General features: G+C 25.1%; 1 protein-coding gene across 1 annotated transcript in view; it reads right to left on the bottom strand.

The window, feature by feature from the left end:
* Nucleotides 1-22,879, bottom strand: part of LOC105361145 (hemicentin-1) — a 196,240-nt gene that overhangs the window by 98,943 nt on the left and 74,418 nt on the right. The window contains exon 3 of the mRNA XM_011498252.1: nt 21,292-21,497. Coding sequence (XP_011496554.1) covers nt 21,292-21,497 — 206 coding nt within the window. The remainder of the gene's footprint in view (nt 1-21,291; nt 21,498-22,879) is intronic.

Genomic DNA, 22,879 nt, shown 5'->3' with positions numbered 1-22,879 from the left:
GGATAGAGTGCATTATATTGCTTCAATTTAAACCGAGAACCTGACAAATATTTTGTAGTTATCTAATATGCTTTTATTATCATAAGAAATTTGATGAAATATATTATGGCGTGTGAAAAAATAAATCTTCTTACTTGCATTAAAGAACACTGTTTTTTATCTTTCTCGTAAGATAGTTTATAATTCAAGTGTGCTGGTCATTTATTCAAGGAACATGGAATCTTCGGATTCCAATCTATCTAAAAGAATCGGAACCATAAAAAACATTATGAATATAGATAATTATAAATATTTGGATTTTTTAAATTAACACATAGATTTATCAAATTCTATTAATCCATTTTCATACCTTTAAACGAACTTTGATCAAATTAAAAATTAATGATCTTCTTAATATTAAAACTATATACAAAGTGTATAATAGTCTTTATAGTTTTCTGTTTAATTAGTTCAAAGTATATTTATTTATAAAGAGATTTTAAAAGCTAATAATTATATTACTTCTATTTATAGTTGTATTTATAGGTTCTCGTAATCTCGAACATTCACACATAAATAATAACTAACAAGTGCAATTTCTGATGTTGAATATTCATAATTTTGAATATTATATATTTCCCTCTTCTTATAGAATTTAATTATATAAAGAGTTTATTATAATATAGAAACATAGAAAATAAATATGAGAATATTTGATCAAAATTTTAAAAATCTTGACGGTAAACATAAATATTCAACTTTTTTACATTTGATTCTTAATCATTCTTGTATTTATTCTATAATAGGTTCCTCAAATTTTATAATTTACAAATTCCAAATTTCGAAGGTAATATATTATGTTGCCTTTAATAATTATATTAATTGTTTCAAGTAAAATTTAGAAATAGAAACATTTAAGTTTAAAATTAAAATTCAACCTTCATTTTTTAATGTTAGAATATTTTAATAATTGAGTAGACTTATTCTATGTAATGATCAATTTAGATTTTGTATTTTCATATAAATTTATTGAGGTATGATTAAATATATTGGATAATAATAGTTAAATAAAATCAATCTTCCTGAAATATTAAATTACAGTCAGTGTAGAATGTTATTAGAAAATTATTTCTATCTAGTATATTTGACAATAGACGAATTGTCTTCAATATTATTATAACCTGATATAAACATAATTTAGTTTTCATTTTCATTTGCTTATATTAATGGCAATTATCGATATCGTACAAATTGTTTAATTTGTCTATAACGGAAACGCAGAGAAACAATCGTTAAATATATGAGTAAAAAGGTATTATTTTACGTTAAATATTTGAGTATATAAGTATTATATATTCACTTAGTATTTAAATAATACTAAGTCGAAATAAAAAAGTAATTTTTAGTACCTATTCTACATTTTAATATATATAATCATAGATGGATTAAAAAACTCGCGCATTTTAATCTATCTATTAAATATTTCTATTGTTTTAATAAACTTCCTTATTGAATAATACTATAGATATCTCACACAGTATCAATTTTTCAAAATGCAAAAAACTTATATCCAGTGTATTAAATTTTCTTTGCGAATTCATTGTATTCAATTCTGAAGTAACGCCATATTAACATTTATATATTAAAAATGTCTATGTCTTCAAAATTAACTCAATTATTTAAAATAATATTTCAAGTTATAATTAGAATATTAAAACCATATTGGACAAAAGTTTTTTTTTATGAAAAATATCTTACATCGTTTATACAGTAAAAATTATGTAATGTTACACATATATACACATATAAGTTTGTGGTTATTTTGGATTAGATGTTGTTTCAATAAACGTACTATTATTGTTCTTTATAATTAATGTAATACATCATTATTATAAAACTATACAAGAGAATAAATAAAATACAATAATGTCTAAATTCTGAAGCTACTATACGTAGAAACATTTTCAAGATTACGGAGATTCGCATAAATGAGTTAGACTTAAAGCTAAGAACGAATAAAATATTATATAATTTGTAGTAGTGTTAATTTTACATTAAATACTTAACATAGTTTTTTAATTAACTTACATTTAAATTCCGAAATATTGGACTGAGATAAAATTGAGACAATAATTATTTTCATTATATAAGGATTTGATTAATTTCGTTATAATATATATTATATTTATAAACTTTATGTTATTACATAAGGAAGTAGAGAACTATAATAAATAATATAGTACTAAAATGTTATTAAACACTTTAATATGACATTGAAATTAAGCATTCTTTCAAGAAAAATATTATATTGATTTTATTATTATATATTCATGATAAATTTTTAAAGCTTCTTCAATGATACAATTATGTATACTTGTGCGATATTGACGTAGTCTCCACGAATTTAAGAAAAAGTGGGTTATACGCGCTGTGCGGCGCACGGCACGCGCGCTCCGACCGGGACGCGCACTTGGGCGAATATATATAAACAAAACTCGGCAAGTCCAAGCAAGTATTACGATATGAAATTTAATATACTATAAGATCACACAAAGGTATTATTACGCCCTACTTTTCTTTCGTCGAACATTCTCGAAGGTTCTACATTTTTCCTTCGACGCCTCGTATATGAATTACTGCAACATCGACGATGATTTGTTGCCAGCTAAGTGAGCCGCCGCGTGGATATATAAGGGACGCACGCGGCGCGCCTCGCTCTCTCGATGAAAATCTCTCTTGCTGAAAGCCTCTTGTTTGCTGACCGGCTCTCTTGCCGAACCATCCTCGCTCAACTGCGCTTGCAGCTAACATCTTGCCGTGATCCGACCACAGTGACCGACCATAGTGAACCGATTTAATCATCTACCAGTAGAAGCCATGGCACGCGGGTCTCGATCTGCCCTCAGCAGGACCGCCATGGAACGGTCGGTATTTTCAGCAGAGCCGCCACGGAACGATCAAGCCTTCGGTTTTCGTGCGCGTATTCAAAAGGCTCATTGTAATATCACTTCGTGTTCACTCAAGTATATAATTGCCGCTCAGTGTTTTAGTATACTGTGAAGACGACACGTGGTCATATTTTCGGCAGCATAGTTAAGAAAACACGCGCGCATAAGAAGAAGAAATCGGCAGATTAGATAGTGATTACAGTGAAGCCAATGGAATAGTAATCAAAGCGGACATTAATTAAACAGCAATCAACACACCTTGTCTGCAGCTCACAAGGTACATTTTTTATATTAATAAATAATCTAGTCACACTTCGCACACAAGAATGAAACGGGCAATTTCACATTCTCTCAGTCGAACTAATGCTTCGACCTCACACAAGCCCAAAACAGTCGACAGGTGATGAGCACGTTCTCTCGAAGCATCCCTTCGTTGTCGTGCATTCCCAAAACAGTCAACACAATTGACGCAATAAGTCAAGGTCATTCTCAAGGCCAGACTACAGTATATCGACTAATCGACCATTAATACATTTCAATAAGTCCTTCAAGAATTCTAAGGCTTATAGTTAATGACACTTGTGTGTGACTAGCTCTTCTACTGCCCCTATAAATAATTAAAGACACAATTGATTACTCAATAAATTCCATTAAACATCTTGCACCATATCAAGTATAGTCATTGATACGTCAAGCATACTTGATTCAAACACCATCTTCTCATGTTACCTCATGAGCATGATTGACTACATATGCTAATGTTTACATCAACATAACCTCAACTTCAAGATACTCAGTTATATCCATAGAATCTACAATAATCAAGAATACAAGAACACACCCGCATTACTTCGATAGAATTATCTCTCTCTACACAACAGTGCAATATTATTATAATCATTTACAAATACTAAACATTGTTTTTACTAAATACATATTTTTCAGCTTTATCACTTATTATTTCCTTTAAAGTTTTCCTGCCGAGAGACTAATCCACTAAACTATTGAATTGGTAGTTCGAGCCATAAACTAAACCTTTAAAATTCGAACAATACTCTTTATGTAAACAAAAATTTAATTTGTTAATATTTAAATAATCTGAAGTTAAGGGTTCTTTAATTTTTTTGTATATGTAATTCAAATGTGTATTGTAAAATAAAATATTTTTAACAACAATAAGTATAAATTGTATTTCTATTTACTATGACTTTAATTTTAATAAAAAAATTAATTGAAAAAAATAACATAAATTTTGACAAGATTTAAAAAAAAATTTTTTTTTAATGAATAAAAACACAATTTGTTGTCGTATTATTATTCTTAAAGGTAAATTTATCATATATTTTTTTATGGAAAAAAGCTATTTTAATTGTTGTATTTAAACAGTTAATATGAAAATCATTTAATTCAATAATTTCATAAAGCTCTTATGAATTAATAAATCGTTCATAACTATAAATTACGACGAAATTCTCGTCGAACTTCCGATTTTAAGGATATCATCACTCTGAATTTCATCTATCAATGAGTTTATCATTCATCAATGAATATCGCGACCATTCAATAATATAAATTTGTATCACCGACAAGGAATAACTGTAAATCATTCGGCAAAACAATGGTACCCACAGTTCACCGGAATCAAATTGTCATGTTACCTTTATTATTGTTTGGGCTTTTTGATCGCTGGCAACAAAATTTAACTCCGCAACTTCTCCCTCTGCTGTCCGATCACTTTGAAAAAAGGTCAGCAGCAATTGATCAACATAGTACTGTGTTTCTTCTTGGTAATTGACGAACTGACATCGTCAACGCCTGATAGCCAATATGTCAGACACTGATATGTCCACTATATATGTACACTGATATATTGTGGATATGACTTTTTGTGAGTGACTCGGTCGATAGGTACATTCCATGCTCCATGTTTCGAAACTATAGTGGTGCTTTTGACAAAATCCCGCGTATAAAATTTAATTATTTGAGTGCAGAGTAGCCAAAAGGAGAGATATCGAGATGAAAATATATTCTGGAAACTATTCACATTTGATAGTTTTCTTGTAATTGTTAGTTAGTGTGCAGATTTATTTCTTATGTAGTGTTTTATCTCTATAATGTACAATAATAGCATGTCAGATACGGGATTTCAAGACTTTATTCATTACGAAAATTAACATATTAGTAATAACATATTTCTAAATCTTAATATTCTATTAATTATTAATATCTAATTAATAATCTATTAATATAAATAGCAATTAATTATGTTGGTAAAATAATATATTAGTATAGTACAATAAAAATGTTATAATACGTAGGTTTAATTATATATCATTTGAGATAAAGTATTACATTATATATCGAAATTATGTATTACACTGCATGTAATTACAATTAATTAAATATTAACAAATGTAAGAAAAACTATTATTTTCCATTATTGTTGATTTTTATTCATCTTGTATAAAAGTTGATTATAAATAACTAATAAATTTTAACAGTAAAAAAATTTTAATATTTTTTCAAAATTTTTGTTATGAGATATTCAATAATTATGTGCATTATTGTATTCAATATTTAATTCGTCATAATATTATATTTTTAATAATTATATTTATTAACCTATCATTAGCACATATTTTTTAGGCGAATTTGATAAACTTTTGTAACTCATATTCAAATAATAGTATATATATTTGTTATAAATGACAAAAAAATCTTGTTCATCAATGAATTACTTTTATTTATTAAAACGTATCTTTAGAGTTTTTGAAATGTATTTGCAATACTAGAATTGTTATATAATATATTTTGAGAGATGATATTTTTGAACAATTTATACTATGTTAAAAATACGTTGAAGTACAAATAATAATATTAATTATTAATTGTAATTATAAATTCTTATTAGAGATGGATAAGAATATAATAGATGGAAGTCAATCACTTTTTGATATTTTATATATTTTAAATAAAATAAATTTGAATGCAATGTTATTCAGTTTATGTTGATTACGTTAGCTTTAAATATTGGCTGTACGTAAAATATAATTGATAGTATCGGTTGAACCTTTTGCTTTTTTAATTTCATATATTATTTCTAATCGTAATATTATTGAACTAATATAACTGAATAAAAATATATTTAAACGATGATTTCAATTGTTAATGATTAATTGAATTTAAAGAATCTTTATTAATACTTGTATTACTGTTTAATATTTCAATTTTAAAATACTTTCGATAAACGAAAATTCATTATCTTTTATACGGGTGTCTTTTTTGCGTGCGACTTAAGATTCAGAGTAAAGAAGAAAATCTATCATTAATATTAGCGCTATTGTACATTAAATATCAGTTTGCATAAATGCAAGTATTGCATTTGATCTGTATGACGATTTATGTATCTTAAGAAATTCTATTTTTTCTCATGAAGATTGAAACAATGAATGAGATGAATTTAATATCAATATTCAAACATTTAATTAATTAATTAATTAATATAGAATAAAGCTATAGAAATGAAGCTGCTTTAGTGAGTAGTATGTTTCGGTTATACTCTTTGATATAACTTAGGTATAACACATTGGAAAAGCAATATAATTATTTAATTGTACTGTATGACTTAATTATAATGGGATTATTGTATAACATATTTTATAACTCAAATAATCATTATTTATATCTATCAAATATTTCAATTGAATTTCAATTCCTTATTTAGTTACGTATATGGAAAAGTTGAATATATGTGATATTCATATTTATAAGCAACCACATTGTACCTTGGTTAATATCAAAAGTCGAATACATAATATACGAATAGAAATATATGTATAATGATACGGCTGACGGGATAATGAGTAAAAGTGTCACAAACACGTGAGTGTATCGTTATTTCAGGCTTGCCCTGTTAAATAAAAGTAGTTGTTCAGCAAATCTGTATCAATGAATGCAGTATTACTGAGATGCGAACCCCGTGACCCCGTTAGTACATGCAAATACACTGAAGCCTATCTTATTATAGTCAATATGCCAAGCCAAAAATATTTAAAGATGACAATCGTTTTTAAATTTCTAGTTATATTTTTAAAGAGTTTCTGATTCCATAAGCTGTATCGCCCCCACTGTATCAATCGCTCGCTCACTCTCTCTCTCTCTCTCTCTCTCTCTCTCTCTCTCTCTCGTTTTTTCTTTCTCTATTAATCTCACTTATTTCTATTTTGTGACGCGCACCGTAGTCGTTCTGAATGTCATCGTATTATTTGTCAAACGATTAACTTATTTATAAAATATTTTTAACTAGTGAATATCTTTAAACACGCACGCATTATTTATTAGTGTACGTTGTTCTCACATAATCTCCTACAGTAGTTCGCGATTAAATTGCATTGTTTAAATTAATTACATTTACGTCGCATTACTTTGGGCTAAATATACATTTGAGCAATACTGTTTGTTCTGATAAAGAGAGTAAATAGAGTATTAGTCATATTTTTATATTCTTAATAAACATCATGTATACGAATTAGTAGATCGTAGATTAGTAGATCGATTTTCTTGCTAATGTGAAATAAAATCACTGTGTTTTTATTATTCGAAAATCTAACTAAATTTTTAAATTACTTGGATATTTTTTGTGTACAATTTATCTATTTATAATGATAAAGTTAGTTAGTAATAATATATTGAAATCATTTCATGTTATGTTTTAATGTCTTCTTAATCATATGCTTACCGAATGTATACAAAGCACGTATTTGCAATTGAAATCCATAAACTAATGTGTAAAATATAATTGTCAGAAAACACATATTTTGTACTGTTTTCAAAACGAACTACACTGGGCATAAAAGAAAAGATAAATAATTCAAAGATAGTAGATACATTAAAATACTTGTGGAATTCATAAAGTATTTATTATTGTCGCTTGATTGTCATTTTTGAATTATATGTCATTTTGTTGACCAGCTATTTCATTTGTTAAATCAAAAAAGTACTCTACTATGTGCAAACTGAGTGGAAAAATAACTCGCATAAAAGTAACAAAAAAAGTAGAAAGTAACGCGGCATTATGCTCACACTCATGCTATATGAATAAAGCTTTCATGGTTTTTCCCTTCTTTGCTTCTGCAACGTCGGGGTTGAAAAGTTGTGGTGGGTATTTACTGAATTCGTATGCTGTAAACGTAAAAAACATTTGTCTGTAACTACATCTACGAATTTTTTATTTTTCTATTTTTGCAGTATACAAATTTCTCGAATGCAGGGTTTTTTAGATTCTATATTTTTATCTTGCGTCTCCGTTGCTTACCCTTCCTTTTTTATTATTTATTCCCACATGACAATAGTTCCGCAGGCAAATCTTGGAAACCAATGCTGGGAATCACTTCTCATCAGAAAAGGAATACCCTGTGTGTCAAAATTTGGTTAATAAATCGCACAAATTTTGATGTTTTCACTATTCACTTTTCTCTAATTCACCACTTCCTTTCATTCAGACATGTGTAATAAAATTTCGCCATCTTTCAGAAGAGCAATAAATCAAACATTAATTAAATTTCTTTTTAATTAATCTTATGCAGTGTATGCCTTACTTTACATTAATATTGAAGGATAGAATTGAGAATAGCGTGTTCGTGTTGAACAGATCATGAATTAAGAAGGGAAACTTGTTTTTATTTCAGAACATATGAATTGAATAATCAGTTATTATATAAAATGTTATATTATATATATTTATAAAATAAAAATTAATCATTTTTGCTAGTAGAAAAAACAAACACACTCTGTTTTTACGTCGTCCAATAATAATAAAGTTGAAATTGACAAAAAATCAATCACAGGTGATTAGTTTAGGGTGAATTTTTACAGGGATAAAAGGGTTATGAGTGAATAATATGAATAACATGAGGATTACATTAAAATCACTTTTCAATATATAATTTGATGTTCTACTTTAGGATTTTATTATTAGACTATTCTCTATTATCAACTAATTAATTTTATTTATCAGACATATTTTGAAAGAAAAATCAAGCATAAACTTAAAAACAATATTATTTATTCCAATATAATTATATAAAATATTTTCAATAATTTCAGAAAAAGAAAGATTCAAAGAAGATGTTTATTGTAAATTTTTAATGCCATAACGAAAATTTAAATTCAAATAAATTTACAGTGACATAAAATAATAAATTTTTAAAAGAATTATAATCTATTTTCATTATTGAACATTATATTTGTAAATAAATTGTTTTTATGAATGTTATGAGCTTAATAATTGAAATCAATTAATAAAAATCTTATTAATAACAAAAGCTAAATATATATATATATATATATATATATTTTATTACTAAATGTTTCATAAATTTTATATTATATAAAATTATTTTTAAGTCTTAATTCTAGTGAATAAAGTAAGTTTGTAAAAAGGTTTTATAATTTATTGCTTTACTTATTCTTCCATACTAAATTAATAACATTATCTACTTGATATATTTCTTAATTGTTTTAAAATAAATGAATCTCTTAAATAATATAAATTGTTAAATTTTCTGCTAATGAAATGATTTTTGGAATACAAATATATTTGTATGTTTTATTTTTAAATATCTCTTTTTAATCAGTTTGTTTGAGGTAATTTTAAATTAATTGGAAAGTTATTATATCCCTGTTAAATACTATTATTATAAAAATGAATTAAATATTTAATTTAGTTTCGAAATAATTAATTGATTGATTTATAATTGTTGATTATAACGAAAAATGTTTTATTGATAGATTCTTTAATGAAACGGTGATCAAGATTTTTTTTTTTATAATGAGGATGCAACTTATTTCACAGTGTAATGTAATAAATGGAAAGACTTTTTATAGAAGATTTTGAATGAGAGCATTTAAAATGTCAATTGTTTTTATAGTATATTGATTTCGTTATGCTTACAAACAATTTTTCTATAAATTTAGAAATTCTATTATTATACTTTTCAAAAATTAAGTAGTTTCTTAAAATTAAAATTATTATTAAAATTATTTAAAATTTAATAATTTATTTATTTATTTATAAATATAATATGTGTGTAAAACTAAATAAAAATATTTTTTATATAAACCGAAAAATATAGATTTTATTCTGTTTACTCCTTCGATGAAATTTGCATTTTTAGATAGAAAAAAATCTTTCCCATTGAAATGAATGGGACCTAAATATGTGTAACATATAGTCATTGTTTTTTAGAGATATTTCTTCAAATACCCACACAAATGAAGTTTATAACTGACCATAAAGTCTGTAACAGCGTATAAATTTTGCGAAATAAAAATGCAACCAAGCCATGATTAAGCAATTTATTGATTTGTTATTACCAAGTGGAATATTATAAAATGTGTTAGAAAAGATGATAGAACATGAGATTGTAGGGAATGATAGTGTAACAGTGATTGAGATAGTCGCATTAGCATTACGGCAGCGTCCGATAGTTTGGTTAACGCATAAATATGACGGAGAATTAAAGAAGCGCTTGTACCTAAGGATGTTTAGCGTAAGGTAACAACCAAAGTGACGGATCTTGTTAATATACGAGGAAATACCTGTCTTATTGCGATAAACAAAGTTATATGTGTTCAAGTCTAGAGAAAGTAGAACTTTTAGAATTTTATACAATTCATTAATATTTAGAAAAATGCATATCTGTACAATAACACACACAAATTTGTTTGTATCTAGTGTTATATTTATATATTTAGATTATTTTAAATGAATGCTTACCAGTGCATTATATTTATTATCGTTTTTCACTCATATTTTTTTGTTGGTACTTATTGAAGTTATTTTTTTTATCGTCTGAGAGAAGACACATTTGAACTGAACATAAAAACTGATTTTATGGTAATAATGTACATTATTTGATTTTATATTTTTATATGAATTATAATTATTTAAAACATTTAGTTAAAATTTTGAGATATATTCAATATTTTAATATTTTTGGTTAAAGTTATTTGTAGAGAATATATAATAAATATTTTAAATTTTTAAAATACACCTATTGATCTTCTGTAAAATAAATTAATTCCAAAATAGTGAAATGCAGTGAGTTTTCTTATTAAAATACTTTTTAAAAATTATTGTTAATCATATTTTCATTTGAAGTAGCATTAAAAATTTATTTAATATAAAAATTATTTTACAGTGTTCTATATCTTCAATATTACAATGGATTAATAAACTAAAATGTGCGTATAAAATTTATTCAAGAAAATTCTATATAATAAATATAATAATTAAATAAAATAAATATAATAAACAATCATTTAATGGTGAAATAGTTTAAGTAGTTTTTAAATACTATTAAATTACAACGACAAATTTATCTGTTACATAATACTTTTTTTATATCATAGAATAATGTTGAGACGAAAATTAATGTTAAAACTCAAAAAAAATTTTTGAAAATATTTATTTTATTTGGAAATTAATTGCTAGGAGTCAAGATAGAACATACATACATAGTTTTTAAATGTTTAATTTTTGTATATGTATTTTAAAATTTTATTTTATAATAAAATAATCAATAATACTTGTTTATCTTATATCTATATTCAAAGACCGTACAAAATATACTTTTTTTATATTTAAATATTGCTTATATAAAGTTAATGTTATATCTGTAAAATCATATTTGGCATAAATCTTTTAAAATAATAATTAAAGTCACATATAAATTTTGTTGATAAACATTGCAGCTTCATTTATAGATGAAATAATGGATGATGCGATGTTAAATAATGTAGATGATGTGTTGCACTATTTATTTAAGTTGTAATTTTAAGTTAATTTTCGTATAATATCTAAATAAAGGAACAGTAGAAATATTAGAAATTTGATATTTGTGCTCGATATAATTAGAAAAAACTTTTAAAATATATTTTTTATAAAGAATAAATTCATATAATAACACATTATAGTCCAATTAATATGTATTTCGCTTTCTTAAATTATTCTTTCGTGATATTTAGATAGTCTTTCACTTGCAATAGAAAATCTGAAATTTGTGGTATGTTTTATATGAAAATAATGAAGCAATTTATTTAAATTATCTTCTAAATAAGAAATTTTTTGAATTAAAATGAATTTTATTACGTCCTCTAATAAATATAATATCAATAATAATAAGAATTATAATAATGATACTAAACACTTAGATTCATGATGAATTTGTATATTATTATATTTGTATATTAATATATTATTTTATTAGTATAATAATATATATTAAATGATTTTTAACAATGTTTAATATTTTTGCAGTTTGGCTAATAAATGTAGAACTAACATATTAAACTATTAGTACTGTTCGATTTTAAATGTTTAGTTTATGGCTCGAACTACCAATTCAATAGTTCAGTGGATTAGTCTCTCGGCAGGATAACTTCAAAGGACATAATAAGTGATAAGGCTGAAAAATATTATGTATTTAGTAAAAACAAGGTATAGTATTTGTAAATGATTATAATAATATTGCACTGTTGTGTAGAGAGAGATAATTCTATCGAAGTAATGCGGGTGTGTTCTTGTATTCTTGATTATTGTAGATTCTATGGATATAACTGTGTATCTTGAAGTTGAGGTTATGTTGATGTAAACATTAGCATATGTAGTCAATCATGCTCATGAGGTAACATGAGAAGATGGTGTTTGAATCAAGTATGCTTGACGTATCAATGACTATACTTGATATGGTGCAAGATATTTAATGGAATTTATTGAGCCGAATTTATGCTGCCGAAAATATGACCACGTGTCGTCTTCACAGTATACTAAAACACTGAGCGGCAATTATATACTTGAGTGAACACGAAGTGATATTACAATGAGCCTTTTGAATACGCGCACGAAAACCGAAGGCTTGATCATTCCGTGGCGGCTCTGCTGAAAATACTGACCGTTCCCCTGGCGGTCCTGCTGAGGGCAGCTCGAGACCCGTGTGCTATGGCTTCTACTGGTAGATGATTGAATCGGTTCACTATGGTCGGTCACTGCGGTCGGGTCACGGCAAGATGTTGGCCGCAAGCGCAGTTGAGCGAGGGTGGTTCGGCAAGAGATGATTCTCAGCGAGAGGGATTTTCAGCATCAGGTATTTTCAGCAAGAGGTATCTTCAACAAGAGGTATCTTCAGCAAGCTGTATCTTCAGCAAGAGAGGTCAAGACGCACCACGTGCGTCCCTTATATAGGCTCGCGGCGGCGCACTTAGCTGGCAACAACGCATCGTTTTTGTTGCACTAATTCTTACACGAGGCGTCGAAGGAAAAATCTAGAACCTTCGAGAATGTTCGACGAGTGAAAAGTAGGAGTAATACCCTTGGGTGATCTTACAGTATATTACATTTCGGGTCGTAAACTTGCTCGGACTTGCCGAGTTTTGTTTGTAAATATTCGCTCGAGTGCCCGACCCGGTCCGTACGTGCGGGCCAGTCTACGCGCACATGCGGTACGCCGGACAGCGCGTATGACCTTTCTTTTGTTTGAAATTCATGGGACTGCATCAATCCCGAACAAGTACTCATATAAAAAATTGACAGTTTCACAATAGTTTTACAATTTATATTTTTAATTTTACAATTTGAATTTTAATAAAAGAATATTTTGATTACAGAAATAATACTGCTGTAAAGTAATTCACTAATCCATTATTTCAATAATCATTATTTATATATTCCTTTTATTTTCATTAAAATATATGAAATTCTGAAAATGAGTATTTATGAGGTAAATATAGTTAAAATATATTAATGAAATGATCAAAAATATTTTTAAAACGCATTGGAAAAAAGCATGCTTATGTATAATTTTATGAAGAATCACGAAAATAAATACATTAAATAACAAGTTATGAAGGCAATGTTGCACATATTAGAAGTATGATTAATGAGAACATACTACAAGAAATTTTAATATTGCTTAATATTTAAGATCTTTATAATAAAAACGTGAAAAAGTTTTGTTAATTCAAAAACAAATTTTTAAATTGATTAATATATTTAATAAAATAAATACTCTGATATAGAAAGAATAAATATTTATAAAAATCATTTAATTCTTTAGTATTATGTATGCGTATTAATCTGTTAATATGTTAATTTAAGTAATATAAGCTGTACTATAATAAATTTATCTATAACTAAAGGTCTTAGGAATTTAGCCTTTATTAAAAAAAAATATATTTATATATATTATTCTAAAAATTCTACTAATTATTTTAACATTCCGTTTGCAGGTTAAAGTAAACAAATTTGTCATAAAATATGCCGGAATAGTACGAACTGTTGTTCATGTAAATAAAAAATACAATACTACTAGATTCTTTTATCCACAACATTCGGCAACAAACGATAGTAGATAGGAAAATTAATGGATTAATTAAATTTATTAATGAGCAAATAATTAATTTGCTTAAATTAGTTTTGAACTGATATTTTATAGGCGATTTAAGTAACATTATACCACCAATGAATAATAAAGATCGAGTTTTTATTATGAATGAATGAGATAAATAATACCTATTATAACTGAGATTTTATGGATATTTAAGTTCCAAATTTATAAGTTAATTTATTTATTTCGCAAATATAATATATGTAGTATTAGGTACCATAAAGTACATAATACATAATACCTTTAACAATCAAACAGATAATAGTCACAAACGCATAGATATATCTAAAAAATAATTTTTGAAAACAAATAAGATATTATAATAGAGATTACATAATATTTTTTGTAATCAAAAGATGAAGAAACGTCAATACATAACTTGTGATTACACACAAGATATTAGACTAATATTCGTATTATATTTGAATATCAAAACTATTATATCGACAATATTATAACAAATTTATAATAAAATTTATATAATTTATCATAATATACTAAATACAAATATATTAAATCATTCAAATTTTTAAAAAATTATTGTAAAGATAAATGAAAAATTTAATGAAGATCTGAAATTTATTAATTTTAATTGTTAATACATGATCGGAATTCAATATAGTTGGCTTCAAAATAGAATATAAAAAGAGGTCGATAGACATCAAAATAATTTTAACATTTGGAATATTTATGTATATAATGGTAAAGTTATGAAAGAGAGTAAAGTGATTTAAAATGAGAAAGTTAGACTTTAACTTGTGTGCTATTCTCGTACCTCGTTTTGGTAGCCTGAAGTTTGCGTTCCATCCTTTTGTCTCTCTCTCTCTCTCTCTCTCTCTCTCTCTCTCTCTCGCTTTCTTTCTCATATTCTCAAACTCTTTTTTTATATATTATCTTTCTTATTCTGTTTGAGAAATGGATGGAAATATTAAAATCTGATGGTTGACGTAGACCAGTAGTTATTACTTGTCTAAAACATTTTTGCGTTTTCTCACTTTTTATCTTAGTTATTTTCTGATGCCAATTTGAAAAATTAATTTTCAATCGTTCGTTACAAGCGAAAATAGCTCTAATTAGCACTGAAACGATGAAAATATAGCATAAATGAAAGTCGGTTTGTCATTTTTAGAGGCACAAATTGCCTAAAAAGAAGGGGTGAGTGCAACGTGAAAAACTTCATATGAATGATTTAGATGTGAACATAGAAAGACAGGGTCGCTGAAAGATGCTGTCCAACTATATTATTCTCATACTCTCTATGAATACTAAATCCATTGACAGAAAAAATAATAAAGCCGAACTTGGTATATATCAAACTGATGTAAATTTATTACCGATTGGTAAAAAATATGCAAATTTTATATAAGCTCTCATATATTCTCTATATAAAGAATTTTTTACATTTAACATTTTATTTCATTAAAAAAGTCGTTGTGTTAAAAAGAAGCAACTTTATATCTTTCAAATGTAATTCGAAATACTTTTCTTGTTTTTCAACTCGATTTTCCAAATTTTATTTTTCAAATTGTACAAGTTAAATTATTAAGTACTTTCAATAATAGAGTTTATTTAAAAAAATGTTATTACATATAATATATTAATGTAACTATCTGACTATTAAAGAATGTAGTTGACTTCGAATATATACGTTAAATTAATGAATATTTATTAATATTTAGATATTTTCAAAATAATTTACATTTCTAAAATTACTAAAAAGGTAGAAATATTGAATAGGTTATTTTTTATAAATTCTATAATCGTATTTAAATATGAAATTTATATTAATATACAATAATGTTAATGTATAACTATATATTGTGATATTATTTAAATAAATGGCCAATATATTTGTAATTGTTTACTATCTAATAATTATTATCAGCGTGGTAAAATTATAATATACTTTTACTAAGCAGAAATTAATTAGGGCAGATTAATGGACTCTTAAAGGTACTTTAGAGTTCCAGGTCCTAAGTTTATAAAAATTACTTAGTAATTTTACTCAATATTTGGGCAAGCTTCTCTTGTGAGTCTAAAAATGTTCAGTCTTTTATTCTAGAAAAATATACACTTTAAATACATGACAATTCAATAAAGAAATATTTATTATACAAATTAGTTTCCAATCTTGGGTAATTCTAAACTATCGTTGGGGTATTGCCGGTACCATTATATTCATCATAAATTTATCCCGCTTTAACCCGCGTGCACACAAAACGGGCGTAACGGCACGCGAGCAGTTAATTTCGAGGGTTAAGAAGGGCGCTGCGACGTTGCCGCCACCAACTACGACGACGAGCTTCTAGCTTCTTCAGCAAATCCCAAGAAGGGAACCCATCTACTTGAAATAATTCCCGTAGTTACTCCGGACACTTTATCACGCCTTGAAAGGCAGCAACATAGGCGTCGGCAACGATGCAGTATTTACTTTAGCGAACACAAAACTACGAACTAATGAATGCGATGGTCGATGGAATACTCGACTTGTTAGTTGCTGCAATGCATGAAAGACTACGGTAAAAAGTATAATGTATAGCAATTTACTAATTTTGTTCGTATTTAGGTTGGAGCAAAATGAGAGTGAAATTCAAGTATATCAAATCGAGCTACTGTTATCACCTTTGGCATTGAAGTTCATAATAACTGTAATGGTAGTTTGTGTTACTGGTATTCGAGACCCAAAGTTTTTAGACAGAAATTCCTAGTGAACTTTCCGTGGACTAGTTTCAACCTTGTTAACGGAAAATAAGTTCGTTTAAAAGTTCATATATGAGGCAGTATGTTTGAATTTCTATTTTATATGTAGAATATGCAGATCAAAGTCGTCTGATTTTTAGTATTTTTTAAAGTATGCATTATAAATTACAATATTCGACTTTATCTATTATACTTTTGATATAACTTAAATTATAATATAAAATTCAGATATTGGGGAATACAACAAACTAAATATTTAGTAAATGAAGTATAATCCATAAAAAATTTAGCACTCCACTAATATTATATTTCAGTTTCACAGAATATTTTATTTTCAATTAAATCTAAATATTAATCTGTTACTAAATTTTGATTATAAAATTTAATATAAAAATTATATATAGAGTTATAAAATACGTTATTAAAAATTATTAATAATATTTTACGATACAATAACATGAATACAAATATATAAAGAAAGATGAGAAAATGAAAGCACATGGAAATTACGTAGGTGTTCCATAAGTCCCATTATTCATATGAAATTGAGAATGTTTCCTTTACAAAGAACAATCTTACCATAAATTTTATCTTTAGTAAATATAATATGTATTCTGTATTTTATATAGTATTTTATGTATTATATGATAATCATAATCATTATTTAATGGTATTTATTTGTACATAATATTACTTTTAAAATAATAATTTTACTAGCTGTCTTGTAAGAAATGTTAATTTTTATTATTATAAATAGTTTTTTATGCTTTTTTTGTCTGTTTAAAGTTAATATATTCATTAAAAATATATGTTAACAAAAAATGCTTTATATTGTTTCCAGTAAAATCAAGCGACGATGTATAAATTTAAAACTTTAATTTAAAAAATAAAAATACGCTCATCAAAATTGCTATATAATAATAAATTGTATTATTTTTAACTGCATTGATAAAATAGTAAAACACTAAAATTAAATGTAAAACCATAGTTATTTCTAGATCTACTTCTTTGTAATTAGTTTGAAGGCTTTAAATGTAGAAAAATAATTAAAAGTGTTTTTTATCAAGTATTGAAAAACTCATTAACAAAAACTAAAATATTTTGCTTGAAAAAATATTTTAAAACTTCGGACACTTTGCTCTCGTTAAAATTTTAAGCTTATAAGAGTATTTTTATGAGTAAAGTTTAAATATTTCTTGGATAGAATATAACATAAAAATAATATTTTTATACTACAAATTTCAGTTAATTTCACATTAATTTGAACTATATAACTATATGATAAATGAAAATATTTGTATTTAGAGAATAAATGTTAATTAATGTATTCGTTTGTTACACTACGATAGCGTTGACATTTATATTCTATGGAAAAGACAAATTTTTATTTTATTACATATTATATAAGAAAACTGCATTTATTAAATAGATATGTTTTTAAAATTTATTACTAAATTTATTTTGAAATTTTAATAATTAAAAAAAATAATAATCAAAGTTAATGTAAAATGGAAGTTATCTTTAGTCTATAATCACTTTTAATATTTATTTATTCTAAGAATAATTGGATAATTAATAAGTAAAACAATAACTAATAAATCTATAATTTTTAATATATATATATATATATATATATATATATATATGATTTTTATTATTCAAAGGCTTCTTTGAATTATGCAATTTATAAATTATTCATTTATATTAAACCATAACTACTATTAATTGTTTAAACTATTAATTGTCAGGAAATGAATTGTAGTTAAATTAATTAGTATATTTCCATTTTATGAATATATGTTTACATTTATTTATAAAATACATACATATATAAATTTTTACGAAAAATCATTCTAAAATTCTTCATTTTTTAGTTTAAAATATTTGGTTTCAGACATATAAAAATCTTATCTTATGATCAGAATCAATTTTAAATAATTAATCCTAATCGCTCCCACCCCTAAAAGAGGCAGTCACGATCGCTTCATTTCAATTGAGAGTAATTTATAATAGTGTTAGCCTTGTTGAAAGAAAGGCCGAGAAAATATCTATCAATGCACGGGCTACCTAGACAAAGTCTCTTGATTTATAGAAGTATGTAAACGTCTAATGTGCGAGTGAAAAGAAAGAATAAGAATGAAATAGCGAGTGTCTAAAGTGGTCGTGGAATACTAGAGATTCTGAAGAGCTCAACTTTGGATTTATATGTCTATAAATTCATATGACTCTTTGCTTGTTTTTTTTCTTCATCTCTAGCTGAGTTTTCATATGCTTCTCTTGATCAACTTGTACTATCGATAATGATGAAATATTAGTTCTCGGGTAGTGGCTAAGATATTGAGGATGATTCACCTAGTATTTTCTTAACTTCACTATAAGAGCAGCATATGTCTACATTTAGTCAGTATACAACGGTTTATCGAACAATAACAGGCTGCTATTGCTTTACTTACTGTGGAGGAACACTGTATTATAATCGACACATAATATATTGTATTAAAAATCTCGAATTATCAAATTCTTTAGCATTATGAAAAATTATAATAATTCAATTTGTTATAATAATTATTATAATAATTTGTTATAATAAAATCGTTTTAATATTTAATTGAGTTGTTTACAATCTTATTTCATTTATCGTTAGGATAAAAATTTTTCATTACTTAATATCATATCTTATAATATATTTAATATAATTAATAGTATAAGTACTTCGTAGATTTGATAGTTTACATTACTTAAAATAATCATATGTGAACTATTAAATATACAATACTAATAAACTTCAATGATTTTAATAATTCAATTCAGTAACATTTTAATTTGTTCTATAATTATTATAAAATTATATTTAGCACATATAAATTAATTCAAGAAAATTATAAATATATGATGCTAAATATTAATAATTTAAATGAGTTAGAATATTTTCAATTTTTTAGATAATAAGCTATTGGTCTGAAAAAAACTCGTAACAAAATAATACTTTTGAGAAAGGCTTTTATGTCAATGAATGTTAATAGTAAGTGAAAATTATGTATTCAATTCATAATTTATTAATATTATCTATTAATATTAAAAATATTAATAATATTATATATTATGTTCAAAAAATTTATACATAATTCATAGTGAGTTCAAAGTTCAAAAGAAATTCAAAGCTGAGTTATTTTTTTATAAAAACCACAAAATACTTAAGTATAATTTAGAAAATATAAAATGTTATTCTGAATTATTTTCATATCTGATTTAAATATCTATTTAAATTAGAAAACCACGCTAAAATATTTTCGCTTTTTTTTGAGAATTTAGCTACTTGTAAGTTATATGGGTCTAATATATATAATGAATATAAGATATGCCTCTTACTTTAATTCACTATTGAATTAAAGAATTATATTAGGCTTGATACGTTTTAAAATGAGAGTTATCTTTGACTATTGTTATGTTCTTATACTCAAACTGAATCTGAGGCTATTATATTGATCTACATAAAGTATAATGTTTTTCATAATTACATTGTTTTACACTGAAAATTAAAAATATGTTGATTTTAAAGTTAGTCACAATATGTACAACAATTTTGGTCTTATAGCTTCAGATATACAATTCTTTAGATTATATTTTATTAAGTTATATAAAACATCATTAACTAGAGTAAGTCAACATTTTATTTATATCCATTCTTTCTTTCATTCATTTCCTCTTTTTTCATTCCCTCTCACTCATTTCTTTATCTCTCTTTCTTCGACTTTAATTATGTTTGGACTTCTTATTTTTCTATTTATTATCTTTTATTGCTCTTCTTGTCTTATTTACCTATAATTATCTTTATACTTTCGAAGGATTCGAAAGATTTATTACCATTTATTGATTTTTATATTATGGTGGGTATTTAACCGGTTTTACCGATTGGTTTCCGAATGTTTTTAAACATTTTTGTTCTTTGGTTTAAAATGAAACCATATAAGATTTTATCTCTACAGGACAAAATATTAAATAATACTTTAGTCTATATTTCTGATAGTATAATAAAAATTTGATTCTCTTTCGTTCGATTCAATAGCAAATTTAATGATCATATACTCTTATAGTATTTCATTCATTTTGTAATGCTGTATTCATTTTTTCAATATCACATAAAAAATTTAATTTATATGCATTAATACTATTAATTATGAAGAACATAAATAGTATAATAAATTCACAAGTACTCTTACCAATAACAGTTAGATTATACCGAACGCTCCTGGACTGTCCCCGATGGAAATCCACTCTACATCTATAAATTGCGGCATCGTGTCTCTTGATATCGTCTAATACTAGCACTGCCGGTTCTTGAATAGATGTACGAAAGTAGGCTCTTTGTCCAAAGAGAGTAGACTGGTGCCTTGCCTCTGTGAGAGGTTTACCGCGGACATCAACCCTGGAAATAGAACAGGAAATAAAATTTTTCTTTAGCTTTTCCTTTATAAACTACTGAGTTATATAAAATACCATCTACAATTTATTTAAGTATAAATTAGAGTTAATAGTTTCATACATCTATTTAAGTATTATGGAATTTCATTCAAGTCAAATATCATATATATATGTAAAAAACTTTTAGAATTATTAAATGATTTATTATATTATTACCTTATTTAAAAATTTAAAAATTTTAATGACCTTCTTCAAATAGTCATAATTGATGAGAAATACGATTTCTTCTTTCATTTACAATAATATCTGGTTTGAAATTTCGATTAATAAAAGAACAAAACAACATTTATGAAATAAAGCTTATAGAATTTGAACCCTATATATATATATATATATATATATAACAAAAATATGTTTAAGAAAAATTTATAAACGAATGTATGAATTCATTTTTCACAGGAAAAATTACAAGTATAAATAAAGTATTATTTTTATAAAATCAACTATATGTTTGTGTATATTTATAAATAGACAAAATTTCCATTTACTGTAGTTTTAATTATTTATTAAATTGTATTTGTTAGATATTTATGTCTAATTTTATAAATAAAATTCTAAGCAGTTATAACAACTTAATGTCATAAACTTACATGTGTAATAACCGACATGTATTCTTCGTGAAATATTTCTCTAAATATCATACTATTCAAACTATATAATAATTTATATACTAGAAAAGAAATCATTTTTCTTATTTAAAAGGAATATATCTATTTTATTTCTAATAAAAAACTGCTTTTCATAAAATTACATTTATTTAAATTTTCACAATTTTTTATTCTATTTGTACATTTTTGTTCGAAATATTAAAGATAGAATGGATAAAAATGAAAGCAACTATCTTACAAATCTTTTTCAGAGTTTTATTTATACTTAGGACTTACAACTTTAATCGGGTAATATCTTGATCTATTATATGAGTTTGTTTGAGATAATATTAATCAACTTACTGTCTAAAACACAATTTATGAAATCTATAAGAATTAGTAAGAAATTTAAAATCTAATTACTGATAGTGCCAGAATGCTGACCCAGAAAATAACAAAATTATTAGGAAGATATAATGCAGATTAAAATCTTAATGCATACATAACAAAAGTGTTTTAATTTTTATTCATCGTATTTTGGGTTTTCAATAAATTATTTCTGTACCTATTCTATACATACTATGAGTATACATTTTTTAATTTATAATTATCTTCCTCAATTTTATGGGAAATTTTTCTATTCACATTAAATTTATTTTATTTATAATTAAAATTAATTTTTTAACTTAATTTAATTTTAATTTTAATTTATTGACTTAATTTTAAGTATAATGAGAAT

This window comes from Ceratosolen solmsi, unplaced genomic scaffold (genome assembly GCF_000503995.2).
Source record: "Ceratosolen solmsi marchali unplaced genomic scaffold, CerSol_1.0 scaffold14, whole genome shotgun sequence".
NCBI classification, from domain to species: domain Eukaryota; kingdom Metazoa; phylum Arthropoda; class Insecta; order Hymenoptera; family Agaonidae; genus Ceratosolen; species Ceratosolen solmsi.
Note: the sequence above shows the minus strand (reverse complement) of the source record. Positions and strands in the feature narration are given on the sequence as shown.